At 37.5% G+C, this 15,457-nt stretch overlaps 1 protein-coding gene across 1 annotated transcript in view; it reads left to right on the top strand.

Moving 5' to 3' along the window:
* Positions 1-15,457, top strand: part of srrm3 (serine/arginine repetitive matrix 3) — a 94,073-nt gene that overhangs the window by 64,614 nt on the left and 14,002 nt on the right. The window contains exons 4-10 of the mRNA XM_053618062.1: positions 4,161-4,289; positions 5,262-5,339; positions 7,805-7,873; positions 11,914-11,949; positions 12,086-12,136; positions 12,506-12,613; positions 14,049-14,199. Of these exons, the coding sequence (XP_053474037.1) occupies positions 4,161-4,289; positions 5,262-5,339; positions 7,805-7,873; positions 11,914-11,949; positions 12,086-12,136; positions 12,506-12,613; positions 14,049-14,199 (622 nt within the window). The remainder of the gene's footprint in view (positions 1-4,160; positions 4,290-5,261; positions 5,340-7,804; positions 7,874-11,913; positions 11,950-12,085; positions 12,137-12,505; positions 12,614-14,048; positions 14,200-15,457) is intronic.

Genomic DNA, 15,457 nt, shown 5'->3' with positions numbered 1-15,457 from the left:
AAACTGTATACTAATACACTAAAATAGTATGCTGAAGTGCATTCTTATTATTCATGTATGCATCTTAAAGCTGGTTATTCTGTATCTGCTAAAATTTAATCAGTTACATTGAAAATAATAGTATAAAGTAAGAATGATGTTTCAGATGATCAAATCCTAATGGAGTGGAAGTAAAGCAAAGAAAAGAGGGAGAAGACAAAAGGGGTTACGCCTCCTAAAGAGGTAAAGCCTGAAGTTAAGTCCTGGAGCGTCCCCGCAGGCTTGCTGGCTTTAGCATCAAAAGAAATCACGCTCATGGCAATTGCTCTATGAAGACTAGCAAGTGTGTAATTGCAATACTAACACTGCAAAACGACTCCAGTATGTCCAAGGGAATAGAAGTTAGAGAGCAAGTGGGGCAAAGTGCAATGTTAACATGCAAAATGCTTAATGTATCCTGACAGAAGACACACACACACACACACACACACACACACACAAACAGGATGTGTTTGCAGATGGTCGAGTTCTCTCTAATCCTCGTTATGCACAAATCCCAAGTGAGTGTGTGTAAAATAGATGCAGTGTGATAACCACCAGTATCTCACTTGTCATACAAGGAAAACCAAGGACATGGGAAAACAAAACTGACAATAACTGATTATAAGAAAGTACAAGCAACAATTACAGACTGCAAATGAAGCAAAGACAGAGTAACATAGCGTGTGATTGTGGAGGTGGAACAGCAAGATGGTGTTTTGGGTGTGGAAATGACTAATTATAGCATATGTTTGCATTCTAAATGTTAACCAATGTTAAGATTTCTTTCCTAATCCAGTTTCACCTGGGGCATTCCATCTCAAGTGGTCCAATGCAGGTTGCTTGATCGTTTTTAATTCTCCTAATTTTTATTTTTATTTTTATACTACAGCTCAGAAGTCACTGTACTTCCATATTTGGATCAAATCTATTCACGCATACCAACTGTACACCTGTACCAACATGATAGATCAGGCTGGGTCTTCAAATCTGGCCCTCGAGGTCCACTGTCTTGCAGAGTTTATCTCCAATCTCAAACTCACAATTTTTTTTTTTTTACAGCAGAATGGTACTATAGAGGACTTAATTGTATGAAAATTTCAGGTTCATAAGTCTCAAACCTGAAATGTTCTGCATTCACACTATACTTACCTAGGTACCCCATAAAAAAAAATTAACACTGAGACTTGAACCCTTCCCATTATAAACTGCGTAATCTTGAGCATTGCTTTTGATCTTAAGTTCTAAGTCTAAGGAACATTTAAAGAAGTGTTTAAAGAAACACTATAAAGGAATGTTTTATATGTACATGTACCTTGGCGGGGATTTACATGGTGGCTTAGCACAGGGGTTTTCAGAGTGGGATGCTAAATTTACTTTGCGGTAAATGACTCAAAAACCAGTGTAGTCCAATTCATGAGCAAACGACTTTTAAGATCTGATTCTTTTTAAAAACAGGATTTTTTCCCCCCTTAAATAGGAACATTTTAAAAACTAAAAGCATCCCACATCTCTGTCAACTGTTTAACAAAATCAATGCAACAAAATCTAAAAAGGAGCCATATAGAAAATATGACTAGTCTTACCTTGACCTTGGTTTTATTGTGTCAGAGATCTCAGTGCCTGTTATGCTTGTAAAAGTTAACCACCCTCAAAACTTAAACGGCACCTCACAACGAAACATCCTGCGTACACCAACAAAGGGTGATCGTATTTTCTTCTTCGAAAAAAAAAGAAGCGTATTTTCATCAACAAAAATTTCTCAAAGGTATTGTACAACCAGCATGCCAGAGAAATCACTGCAAGTCTCACTTTTAGCTGCATATCGAATCACGACATCCATCCCCACCTTCAGAGCTGCTGTGCTCAAAGTTTTTGTGCCCTTTTCTACCACGATGTAAGAGTGGATTTTCTGCTATGAGTGCAATGAAAACAAAATATAGATCTCGCCAACAGCCATCACAAGACATGTGGGTCACTCTGTCCAAGATAATTCCTAGATTAGGATGTGTTGTGTTCAAAGAAGCAGGCACACCCTTCTCACTAATAAATTTCCCTTGAGATTAAGCTTACAGTAGTTCTTGAACACATTTTTCCCCCAGTTCTTGAAATTTGTACTGCCAGGTCTGTGTAAATCAGTTATTCTTTTCATTATTTCAGCATAGCATGCTGTTTTGACATTTCAATGGTTATCATAATTTTTTTTATATCTTACCATGAGTCTTTTGGTATTGCAATTAAACATATTATTTCATTCACACTATGACAAAGAAAATAAAAACTCCTCTCTATTTTGGTGGGTCTTGAGGTATATTATACTTGTTTAGGTGAAAGAAAAAGTTTGGGAACCCCTGGCTTAGTGGTTAGCACGCTTGCCAAGTTGGGGGTTCAAATTGATTGATTGATTCAATTGAATTGATTTAACTTAAATCCCACATCCTCCTTGTGTGCGCAGAGGTTGCATGTTCTCCTCGTGCCTTGGGAGTTTCCTCCATGTACTTCGGTTTCCTCCCCGAATCCAAAAGACATGCATTGTAGGCTGATTGGCATTTCTTAATTTCCCACACGACCCTGTGTACGGAAAATGGATGGATGGATGAAATGGTTTAAATTAACCACATAAAATTATAATAATGTCAATGGTGATTGTGTAAAAAAAAAAAAAGAAAAAAAAAGCTGTCCTTCACAATTTTTTTTTTTGTGAAACTATAGAACTAAAAAAATGTATAATATAAAAATGTATTTAGTGCCTGCTATATTTAGTAATATTCATTTGATTTCATTGTCAGTTATTTGTCAATAAGCAGGTGTAATGTGTAAAAACAAGCTTTTCTGTTTCTGTGCAATAGGGGCAGAATGCAAGATATAAAACTCTATACACTATCATATACTGTCTATCCATTGTACATAGTATACAGTATATAGTGTATATAGTCACAGTATATAGTGACTATTATATATAATCACTAAAAGATAAAGTTATACTGTATATGCCCTGTCTTGGCACGGACACAAAATATGTCACTTCACCCAAATACGAAATACAACTGAACAGATTATTTTATTACACTTCCTGAGTTATTATGCACAAAACATTTTATGATTACATTTCATATTACTAAAACATTATATAATTACATTTCATATTACTAAAAGAATCAACAGCATATCTAACAATCACAGAGATGAGGTTTTTGCTAATATAAACATTTGATGATGTCCTAGATCAGGCGTCCAGTTACGTAATATTCTTTGCTTTGAAGATCCAGATAAGCCCCTAACATGACTGAATGGTGACAACACCATTACCTTTTAATGCGTAACCATTAATGATTATCTTATGGCTATAATGAGAACATTTGAGATGGTTATGTTTTGTTTCATAGCATTATCGACTCTGAATAGATGAAACATCTCTTTTGAGTTTGATTCGGAGAGAATGAATGCGTGTTTCTTCTCTGTTTTTTTTTTTTCATAGACATTTTGTCATTATCTTTAAGCAAGCCATTGTCAATTCTCTATTCAGACCAGTGATGTTAAATTAAATGAAAATTGTATGAAAGTCTGTCAAAGCTCTCTAGTCCTGTAGCTAGTCTCAGGTCTGACGAGCTGCCTTTAGCTAAATAATTTACGTAAATGCATTTGATTGGCTGCAACCAAAGATCTGCTACAAAAGCTACACTGGTTTATGTTTGGAAAACTAGAGGTGCCGAAATAAAGCCAATGTATTTCTATAACGTTTATTGGCCATGCTGCTGTATTTTGTCAAGTACTTAGTTCAGTGAACATCCACAAAAGAAGACAGAGTGAACACCCACATAAAATTGCTGTAATTTCTGTTAAGCAGATGATTATTTCTACTACTAAAACATCAACATGAAATCTAGTAGTGAAGTAGATTCACATATCATTATAAATTAGCTGATTTGATTGGATATCATGTGACCATCTGATAAACATGCTGTTTTTTTTTTAACAATTATTGTTATTATATATATATATATATATATATATATATATATATATATATATATATATATATATATATATAAACATTTTTTAAAAACAATGACATGCTCACAAAAATGGGGCCTCATTTATTTCTGCAGCTGACTTTTAATATCTAATCTGTCAATTTCCAGGGTGACAGTTTTACCCCATGGTGTTGAAGAGGATGCAGAGGGCAGTGGGTTCGCTGATGGCTATGAAGACAACTACGACTGGCATGGAGACTACTACGATCGGGATTCTGTCACCCACGATGACTATAGGTAAGACAGAGAGATAGAGAGAGAGAGAGAGAGAGAGAGAGAGAGAGAGAGAGAGAGAGAAAGAGAAGCAGATTATATACATCTATTCTGTTCACAACTTGCTGTTGAGTGAGAATCAGGGAGCATTATAAAGGCGTGATATGCAGGACAATTATTCCTAATATGGCTCATGGGAATGTTACTTTTTCTTGTACCTGAGCCTTGAGAACCATATTTGAAAATGAAGCATGTTGAAAGATGCATACACCAACCAAATCACCCACTTATTTAACAACCTTAAGTGTTCGCTTCCTCAGAAGTGGGGATTTTATCCAGCTGTGTTTATACAGATTTTGAATTTGCAAATTGTGAGGCTTTGACAACACTAGCAGAGACGACTGCAGGTTCATATGAACACTGCGGCTTATTAGCAAAAAAGGCACAAGGCAAAAGGTAGAAAAATGTCAGGTGAAAGCAAATTGAAAAAAAAAAAAGATAAAAATGTCAAGGGGCAAACTTGAGATCAAAAATTAAAAGATGGGAGCAGAAACTCATACGTGTAAATAGACCAGAACATGAAAATACAGACTTTTAAATGAGAGGCAAACTAGCACAAACAAGACTGAACTTGGAGAAGTAAGGTATATATATATATCTTGAGCAGCTGTAGTTATGGAATTTAAGTAAAAAGGTTAGTATTCAGTAATCAGAAGATGTAATTAAGGTTGATGGAAACATAACCGATGTAGGAGGTGTGGGTCCCGGTCTCTTCGTGATTGTGTTTCCATTTAGCTGTTGCTCTTTTTGAAGCCAAATCAGAATATTTAACAAGTAGCTGATGGAAACACACAATGATTTGCATGGTAGAATTTTTCAGAAGTTTGGGTAGGACTGTATAATGACTTTTTAAATCATTACTGCAATTCTTAAACAACAACATGGCTTCTTGTGGTACGTGGATTATTTCTTATTTCTTCGTGTATTCTTCTTCAGAGCCAAGAGGAAGTCCAGCAGCTCACCTTCTCCTCCACCTAAGAAAAGAAAGAAGAAGAAGAGCAGAAGACACAGTCGGTCAGTCTCCTTGCAAAGAACTGCTGTTTTCTTTACATCCTTTACTATTTACAAATTTTTTATTTACCTTTCAAGAGCGTAGGCGGAAACGATTGTATTAGATTAAGAGAATTATTCAGAAAGTACTCTCAAGCATCAGAGAAAGTTCTTTTATAATAAGTTTAAAAAAGATTTATTGTATTTTTTCCCCTCAAACCCTTCTGTCAAATTTATTGGCATCCTAAAAAATATTGCAATTTAATACAAACAAATTGTTATTTTGAATTGAAGAAGACAGTCCATGTGTCCAAGCCTAAGAATATAAATGTGTTTTACATGGAGGAAGGTCCAAAATTCCTCTACAAGTGTCTCCAACTTGGTTACACATTACAGCAACTGGCTCTCTGCTCTCCTGAGGAGGTGTCACCATGTGTTAGTTATAGGGGTGCCAATATTTTTAAAACTAGTAATGGCATTACTTAAGAAAATGTTCATGTTTAAAAAATAGTGTTAAATATAATGCTACACACCGTCCCAAGATATGGTTAATTAGCACTTGTGTTATTCCTTTCGTATACGTTTTTATGAAGGGTGCCAATAATTCTGTAGTTGATTACATATTTGATCCTTCAAAGCTCAGTTATGTCATGTGATGACCCTGCAGACAGATACAGGTAGAGGAGTTTATTGAGATCAAGGTAGAGAAATCCACAACGTAAGGCAAAAATCAGATCCCAAAAATCAGGGAATGTTTGGGCAATCAACAAACAGAATATCCGAGTCAAGACAATATCAAAAACACTAGGTAAAACTGGGTCAATAACAAAAACACTCCCCAAGAAGCACACTCCAGGTGCGACATTCCTTCTTGGTCTACCTTTAGGGCGTGGACCTGGGTGGGCTGGGTGACTGGCGTGAAACTCCCTTGTGAGTTTTGGGTCGAGAATGTCTTTGGCAGGAACCCAGCACTGTTAATCCGGGCCGTACCCCTCTCACTCGATAAGGTATTCCAGCTAGCCTCTTCTTTAGCGAGAATTAAAGATTTTTTTGACCAGGTAGGCTGGCTGGCCGGCCTTCGATGTCAAGGGGAGGCGGTGGGGTGGCAGAAGGGAGGTTGATCACCAGTGGGCCTGGGACTATTGGTTTGAGACAGGACACATGGAAGGAAAGGGAAATGCAGCATTGACGTGGCAGTTCAAGTTGGTAGGTGACTTTATTGACGCGTTCAGTTGATGTGAACATGGCTGACATGGCTTTCCAGGGATGGTGAATAAATTAGGATGCTGTCAATATAAACAATCACAAATTTCTCTGAGAATGTCACCAATTAGGCACTGGAGGACTGAGGGGGCGCTAGAGAGTAAGTATCACCAGGTACACGTTGTGACCTGAAGTAGTGCTGAAAGCGGTTTTCCACTCATCCCCCGCTCTACGCGCTCCACAGATCGAGTTTCCTAAACACTTTGGCTGATCGTAGCTGTTCTAGGGCAGGAACTAAGGGCAGAGGGTGGCGATACTTTATAGAGTCTACCTCCTCTTTTCTCCACGAAGAAGAAACCCACAGAAACTGGAGACATAGAAGGTCTTATATAACCTTTCTGCAATGCTTCTTGCATGTTTTCTTCAATGGCTTGCTGTTCGGTGAGGGAAAGAGGATAAATGCGAATGTGAGGATGCGTGGACCCTGGGAGCAAGTCTATGGCGCAATCATAGGGTCTGTGGGGAGGTAAACCACTGGCTTTGGTCTTGCTGAAAACCTTGTACTCCGGAGGAATGATGAATGAGGCTTGACTCTGCGGGCTTTCAGTGGAGGTAGTGGCAAGGATGGGTTACATCTCAAACATTGAGATGTTACATCTCAAACATTGCTGTTAACCTATAGTCTAGAGCAGGAGTGTCCAATCTTATCTGCAAAGGGCCGGTGTGGGTGCAGGTTTTCATTCCAACCAAGCAGGAACCACACCCGACTCCACCTGTTTAATCAGTTGATCTTTCAGTAGACTCAGGTGTGGCTTCTGCTTGGATGGAATGAAAACCTGCACCCGCATTGGCTCGCTCTGGATAAGATTGGACACCCCTGGTCTAGAGATTAGCAAGGTAATGTTGTATATGTAATGCAGTCAGTCTTGTGAGTGACAGAATGATGAGTTATATGCATGAGTTCTTTTTTTAAGGAAGCAAAATAAGCAAGCAGAAAAAATAACAGCAATACATGAAAGTGAGAGAGAATGCCAGAGAATAGTATACTGCCAATCAAAAGCATTGCGGTAAGAGTAAGAGAACGAGCAGAAGTGCCATCAAGGGTACAAGTGACAAGTGAAAGAGTGAGAGAGTCAACACATATTTTATAAGATTACACAGCACAGAAGCAACAACTCCAAGCAATTTAAAAGAGATTTACAAAGTATATATTTGCAAATGTGTTGTGAAAGTGGTGGTGCATTTGAGCTGTCTCATGCCTCTGTCTGTCCTAATATGATGCACAGGGTTGACAGCTCGTCTCCTACACGGCGAGGAAAAAGGAAGAAGAGTGGCAAGAAGCACAAGAGAGACAGGTGTGTGTGTGTCTGTGTGTGTGTGTGTGTGTGTGTGTGTGTGTGTGTGTGTGTGGCCATACCATGCTACTACTACAAACTCTTTATTTGAAATGACCCATTATTTACTACAATACTATATACTTTGCAACAGAGGTCACATTCTCTCACATGAACATGCATGACATTACCCAACCTCATAATTATTCTTCTTTGGACCACAGCTTCAGTTTCACATCAAATATTAGAATGGGGACGTGAAAGTCAGTGACTTTGACTATGGCATGGTTATTGGTACCGGACCGGCCAGATTGAGTATTTCAGAATCTGCTGATTTCCTGGGATTTTCAAGCACAACAATGTCTAGATTTTACATAGAATTGTGCAAAAAGCAAAAATCCGGTGAGCAGCAGTTCTGCAGGTGGATATACTTTGTCGAACGAGAGGTCAGAGGAGAATGGCCAGACTGGTTTGAGCTGACAGAAAGGCTTTCCTGACACAAATAACTACTCTTTACAAACATGGTGTGTAGAAAAGCATCACAGTATGCACAACATGTCAAACCTTGAGGTGGATGGAGCAGAACCCCAAAGGAAAGCCACATCAGGCTCCACTTCTGTCAGCCAAGAACAGGAATCTGAGGTTACAGTCTGTAATTTTCTGATCTTTTTAGTTAGTTTTTTTCAGTTCTACCTTGTAAACAAGAGATATTTTGAAGATAGACTGACAGTTGACAAAACAGCAGACAGGAACATCTGCTAGGCATTTTTCTGGATTCATGAAATATAAATGAGGTTAGAAATTTGCCTGAATTACAGGTATTGCCCTTATCAGCCTTCAAAGAAAGATGAAGTGGTCTCTCTCTATCTCCTTCTCTCTCTCTCTCTCTCTCTCTCTCGCTCGCTCGCTCTCTTCCTAAACTGGTTTATGAAATATGACAACATGTGACCTTCAAACTGTCAAAGAAAAATGAGCCTTTCAGCAAATTACCCACAGTCCTTGGTGTCTCCATCCTTTCTTTAGCTGTACCTTCGTTCTCTGTCACACTCCTCCCCCACTTCTAGTCTGTCTCTGACTCTCATATTGCACCGAATTTACACTGGCCCAATGGTCTTGTCTCGCTGAAAATCCCCCAATCAATTATGGATTGAGAAAGGAAAGGAAAAAAAGAGAAAAGACAAGGGAGATGAGTCCCTGGGGTTAGATACCTTCCTGGAGTGGAGAGAATAGAGTGAGATGTAACCTTTTTTTTTGCACAACTGCCTACAGTCATGTCCAAGATGCCACTACCAAAGACTGCTTTGATTGAATCATTTATTTAAATGGAAATAATAAATACAAGCTTTTAGCTGTTTGAGAAATCCTTGAATAAAAAACAGAAATATGTCTGAATATCCTGTTCACACATCATTTGCTTGACATTTTAAAAACGTAATTCAAAACGGCAATGTTTTACCTAATTCAAATAGGATTAGCTGTTTTACCTTATATATATATATATATATATATATAAATCCCATCTGATACTAAATTCATTATTATGATCCCATACTGTAAACTGTAAAATGTTTACTGACTGTAAACATTGTCAAAATTGCTGTGAACATTTCCAGTAAATTATAGAACACTTCTCAATAAGTTACAGCATCATCATGATGCGTTCTGTGATGATTTAGTCCTTCACAATGAATTACTGGACAATGGCATTTAGTGAAGAATGGTGGGATTGATTTTCAACAGTTCTGCTGATTTGCATTTCTGTACATATATATATATATATATATATATATATATATATATATATATATATATATATATATATATATATATATATTACAAATGGCCGTATCAACAAGAGTAATGTATAAATATATGGGTGAGATTACTGATGTTACAATATTATATTGTGTATGTTACTGAAGAGCTATGTATAGACTAATAGTTTAAGGAAGCAAGCTTCAGGTGAACCAAATCAGCATTACCCCTCCAGGGGTATAACCTGGGCATTTGGGGCTGTAGCCCTGAAGATTTTTTTCTTTAGCCCTGCATAATTCTTGTTGCCACTACGTAACTGAACATCAGTAAAAGAAGACGGAGTTGTCCTGTTGTATTTTCAGTGAACGGAGGCAAAACCAATCAGACAGGGTTTACAGGAAAATACATGAAAATACTTGTGTCTTATTGACTGACAGCTCTCAATTTTACTAGTTCACACAGTCAAGTTAGTGTGAGGGAAAAATGGATATGAAATGAATGAATAAATGAATGGATATATGCCAATTGATTTTATTATTTATTTATTTTTCTTACCAGTAAACGGGTTCAAATTTAAATACTAACATCCTCTCATGCTGAGCAGGAAAACAAGGTCTGTAAATGTCTATATGAGTTCCATGTTACGTGAACATTATAGGAGCAGAGCATAAGGACAGCTAACGTACTTTGTATGGCATTGAAGCAGCTAAACCCATACAGTGATAGCTTAGTTATGCCTCCCTGTAGCTAGTGACACCAAACTAGCCTCGAATGGTGTTAGATTTCTATTTTATCGGTCTGGTAGTCCTGCAAACAGTCATTACACCCGAGGCAAGATTTATGATACTGTAAATCCAACTTTTTGTTCAGTTTTCACATTTTTTAAGCAATTAGCTCTCACATGCAAGAAAAAAAAATGCTTGGTAACAGTCTATTTAGAAGTACGTTTTAAAAAGTTTTTTTGATGAAGAAGAATCAGGGCTCAGCCTTGGATGATTAACAGTCCAGCTAACGCTCCTGTACCCCTCTGACTCATCCCCAAACCCCTTCCTCGTGATGCAGTCTTCTGACAAATCCCACCTTGCATAAAATATTTGAGACTCACCATTGGTTGAATGGGGTGCTTTTGATTTTGTTACACTGGTGCTGAAACTCCAAGAGCTGGCAGAATTGTACCTTTAATGTGAATCAGATGATGGTATACTGTAGTTTTCATTTAATTTCTGTTTTCATTTTTCAAATACAGACGTATAGCTCTGAAATAAAACCAAGCAAACTTTGGGCACCAAACATGTCTTTGCTGATTGACTACTGTTTGGAGTAAGATAAATGCTGTGTACATTTTTTGGTACATCACATCTAAGATAGGCCACCAAGTAAGACAAAATTTCCCTCCTGCAGTTATTCATGTGTTTGTGAGTCTCATTTTTTAGACTATTCAACTTTGTCTGCTTATGCAACAGTAGAATATTTTTCTATGTTGTAGCAAAGACTGGAGAGAGAGAGAGAGAGAGAGAGAGAGAGAGAGAGAGAGAGAGAGAGAGAAGGATGTATAGCTAGTAGGGATTAAATGCTGTCATTTCCCAGACACCATCTCTCTCTCTCTCTCTCTCTCTCTCTCTCTCTCTCTCTCTCTCTCTTTCACTCAGAAACAAAGCACACAGCTGGAGCATTTCAGCAAATCATTCTCACACCCTGTGCCACTTTGACAGCTTCATCTAGGTTTCTCCTTCCCTTTCTCAGGCCTCATAAACACACAGAAAGACTGTGACCTGCTTGGGCTTTTTGCTTTGGATCTGCTGCTACAGCTTCATAAAACACACACACACACACGAATCTCTGGATTTGAATGCTTATTATTGTGCATAAATGGTGGCAGGAGAGAATCAGTGGCATAGACATACAAATGAGTAGTGCAAAAGTTTGCACCCCTCTTGGTTTCTGTGTAAAACCAGGAGAAATGTCTCCAATTACAATTTGTTTGAAACAGTTTGTTGGGTGGGAAAAAAAAGCATTAAAAAAAAATTAAATTGTCACCTGATGTGAAGAAGGCAGTGAATAACATCTGGCCATAAAGATACATGTAATCAGTAATATTTCTGGTACTAATGTTGCTATAATGTTATAATGTGTTTAATAGATCCATTGACTTATTAGTTAGAAGGCAAATTTTAAAGATAAAATAAATCACACCAGGCACTTAATGTCTCATGAATGTCCATACATTAACCTAGCCTCTCTCTCTCTCTCTCTCTCTCTCTCTCTCTCTCTCTCACTCTCTCTCTCTCTCACTCTCTCTCTCCTAGGTCCACATCTGGCGCTAGGAGGAAGAGGAGACACAGGTACATATGTGCATACTCCCATCTGTCCAGTCATCTCTAACTAATTTGAAAAAAAAAAAAATATATATATATATATTTGCATTTTCTGTCTCGTCATTTTCAAGCTGCTGTCATTTCCACTTTCTTTTGTTTTCAGATCAGGCACTCCAAAGAACAAACACAAAGACAAGAGTAAACTGAGAAAGAAGTGAGTCTGGGTTTTTCTTCCAAGTTCCACCTGAATTAAATATTTAGTGCACTTTTTTTGTAGGTGTCTTGTAAGACACACAGCTTACTTATATTGTTGGCCTTTTTTTACAATCAGCAGAAGATAAAAAGTAAAGATGATGTAGTAAAGATGATGAAAATTAAAATTGGCCAAGGAGACACCAAAGACACGTATTTGGGTTCAGATATTGCATTGTCAGTTTTTGGTAATTAGTTTGTGTAAGTGTGTGTTTGTACCTGTGTGCATGTGTGTTTGTGTTCATGCTTGTGCACACTTTTGGTTTGGTTGTATGTGTGTTGTGTGTTGTGTGTGTTGTGTGTGTTGTGTGTGTGTGTGTGTGTATTACAGATCTCCAGCAGAGTGTACCAGCAGGAGGTCCCAGCGCAGAGGAAGCTGCTGCAGCTCGCGCAGTGCCTCTGTCTCATCCACAGCCACCATCTCCAGATCCCCCAGCAGGTGATGCCAAGCACACACACACACACACACACACACACACACACACACACACTTCTGACCACTCCACACACTTCTGTTAACATCATCCATCTGCTTTTAGTCTCACCTTCACAGCACAGGTCCTGAGCAGAGGAATATTTATCCTTCACTATATCAGGGTCGTTTCTTCATGAATAGATGAACCAACACTCTTAAATAAACCTTAAATAATCCAAAACACAAATACAAGTAAAAATTGTAATCCACTTAACTACTAGGTAACACATTACTCATTACACATTATACCACATGGATGGATGGATGCAATTTATTGAAATCTAAGAAATAATATATATTTTTTTAAATTTAACAAATAAAAATGTATGATAATTGATATTGTGAAGCTTTCTCTAAGATGTGTGATGTTTACTTAATATTTTGGGAAGGAGTCTCCAGTGTCAACCTTTGAAATGGACAAAGTTAAAGGAGTAGCATGAAGTTTTCCACCACTAAAAAGTTTCTCTGTAACATGACAAACTGTGTTTTTTTCACCTTATTGTGTTCAAGAGAGGCTGATGAGGGAATTGTGACATTTCATGTTACGATACATTTCCTGTGTTAAGTCAATTAGGTTATCTATTTCCATAAAAGGTCATTTCAAATTAATAGTTTTGAAATTAAAAGTATTTGGTGCCATTGCATTTTAATTGCCTGAACTTGAATCAATCGCTGGAGGCCTTCCATAAGCCTTTCACAATACTTGACAGAACTGGTGCTACTCAGTAAGGTTTGGGTGCCTCCTTGCTCAGACATGCTTTTCTATTCAGTCCACAAATTTTCTATAGGATTCAGGTCAGGGCTTTATAATGGCCACTTTGTTTGTTGGTATCTTTGGCATTTTGTTACAACTTTTCAGGTATGATTATGATCATTGTCCTGTTGAAAGTCCCAGTTGTGACCAAGTTTGAACTTTTTTGGCTGATGTGCTGATTCAGTATTTCTAGATAATCATCCTTCTCCTTCTGATACCATCTTTTTTCTGAGGTGCACAAGTCACTTTTCCAGGACAACCCCCCACCCCCGCCCCCGCCCCCCACACACACAACATGATGCTGCCACCCCCATGCTTTACTGTCATAATGGTGTTCTTCAGATTAGAAACACTTTTTCCTCCAATGTATGTAAATGTTTTTCTGTAACTGGATTCATGGATGTTCCACAACATTAAAAGTAACTATAAACCTATCAAAAGAGTGACATGTCAATATTTAATCAATTAAAACCTTGTTATCCTTGTCAAATGTCTGTGATCACATGATCTTGTAACATCATGTAACATAATTGCACTCAGGTTAAAATGTTTATAAAGGATCTAGAGATTATTATCCTACTGATGTTTGGCTGTTTCCCTCAGAGTGCATCTAGTTATTGACAGGATTTCATACCGTTTACACAGGTCCAACCTGAAGTACAGGACGGAGAGGCAGAAGAGGTCTAGTCCCAGTGTGTCTCCGTCTCCTGGTCTAGCGAACGGCCACCACAGCGAGCGAGTTCGCAACGGCAAACACTCCGGACTCAGCCAGCTAGAGGGCGAGAAAAGCAACGATGTATGTAGTCTCCTCTATTTTGCTTCTGTGCCCTCCGCCTGCACCATTCACTCGAATTCCCTCACCCAAAATGGTTTCTCTTGCTCTGTCTCTCACTGCCCTCATAACTGACCTGACTGTTCGTTCTCACTCTCAGTTGTTGTTTTTTTTTTTCTTTTAATTTTTGGTTAGTTGTTTATTTTTGTATCTCGATTTTGCCTCTTTGGCTCCGTTTTGTGACTATTTGCATTCCCAGCTGGATTTTGTGCTAGTTGGGTAAGGTTTTCTCGAACAGCAGTTAATCACTTTCTGTTGATAACAAACTTGATTTTTTTTTTTTTTTTTAATATTCAAGCATCACAGGCTGCAAATGAACCAAAGAAGAAAATGATCACAGTTGACTCGGTCAGTATTTGGTTTTTCCGAGGAATACAAATCAGTTCACTCAAGTACTAAAATGAAAGGATAATTTTACCGTTCCTCAGCTGAAATGCAATAAGTATTATAGTATTATACATGGATTATTGTGTGGTATTGTACAATTTAGTCCAGAGAACTAAACTTTTAATCAGTTTTGCACAGTTGTTCGATAACAGTGGAAAAAAAAAAGTTATCCATAAATAGGCATGGCACAAAAATTTGGGCATGTGAGACAAGTTATTGATCTCTATCAAATTTACCCCAACATGCCATGTTGTACACACTGTTAAACCGGACAAGTTCATTTAACTCAAAAAATTTGAGGAAACTAATTACCTCAAAATTTTTAAGTTGATAAATCAATTTCATTAAGCCAAATACACTTAAATATAACACGTTTGAGTTAAAATTTTGTTATATTTAAGTGTATTTGGCTTAAAGAAATTGATTTATCAACTTAAAAATTTTGAGGTAATTAGTTTCCTCAAATTTTTTGAGCTAAATGAACTATCCGGTTTTACAGTGCAGCAGATTCTATTACATTAACATTTCAGACACATTCAAGTGGTTTAACGATGATAAATTGAATGCTTTTAAAAGAAAAAGTTTAAACACTGTCAGTTATGCCATGGATTGGGATTCTTAAACCTCATTTGTATGAGCTTTAATGAAAAAGTTCTAAACGCAACAAAAAAAAAAAGGAAAAAAAAAAAAAAAGAATGGCATTTGCATTTATTATTTCTATAGTTGTTTTAACCCACTCAGATTTTTGGTTAATGTTTTCAGAGGTTAACAGCTTAGCATTGATTTTATTTCATTGCTCTCTCAACCTGAAATCAAAAGCACGCAAGTATCTTAT

Source organism: Ictalurus furcatus, chromosome 28, assembly GCF_023375685.1.
Source record: "Ictalurus furcatus strain D&B chromosome 28, Billie_1.0, whole genome shotgun sequence".
In the NCBI taxonomy this organism is placed as follows: Eukaryota; Metazoa; Chordata; class Actinopteri; order Siluriformes; family Ictaluridae; genus Ictalurus; species Ictalurus furcatus.
Note: the sequence above shows the minus strand (reverse complement) of the source record. Positions and strands in the feature narration are given on the sequence as shown.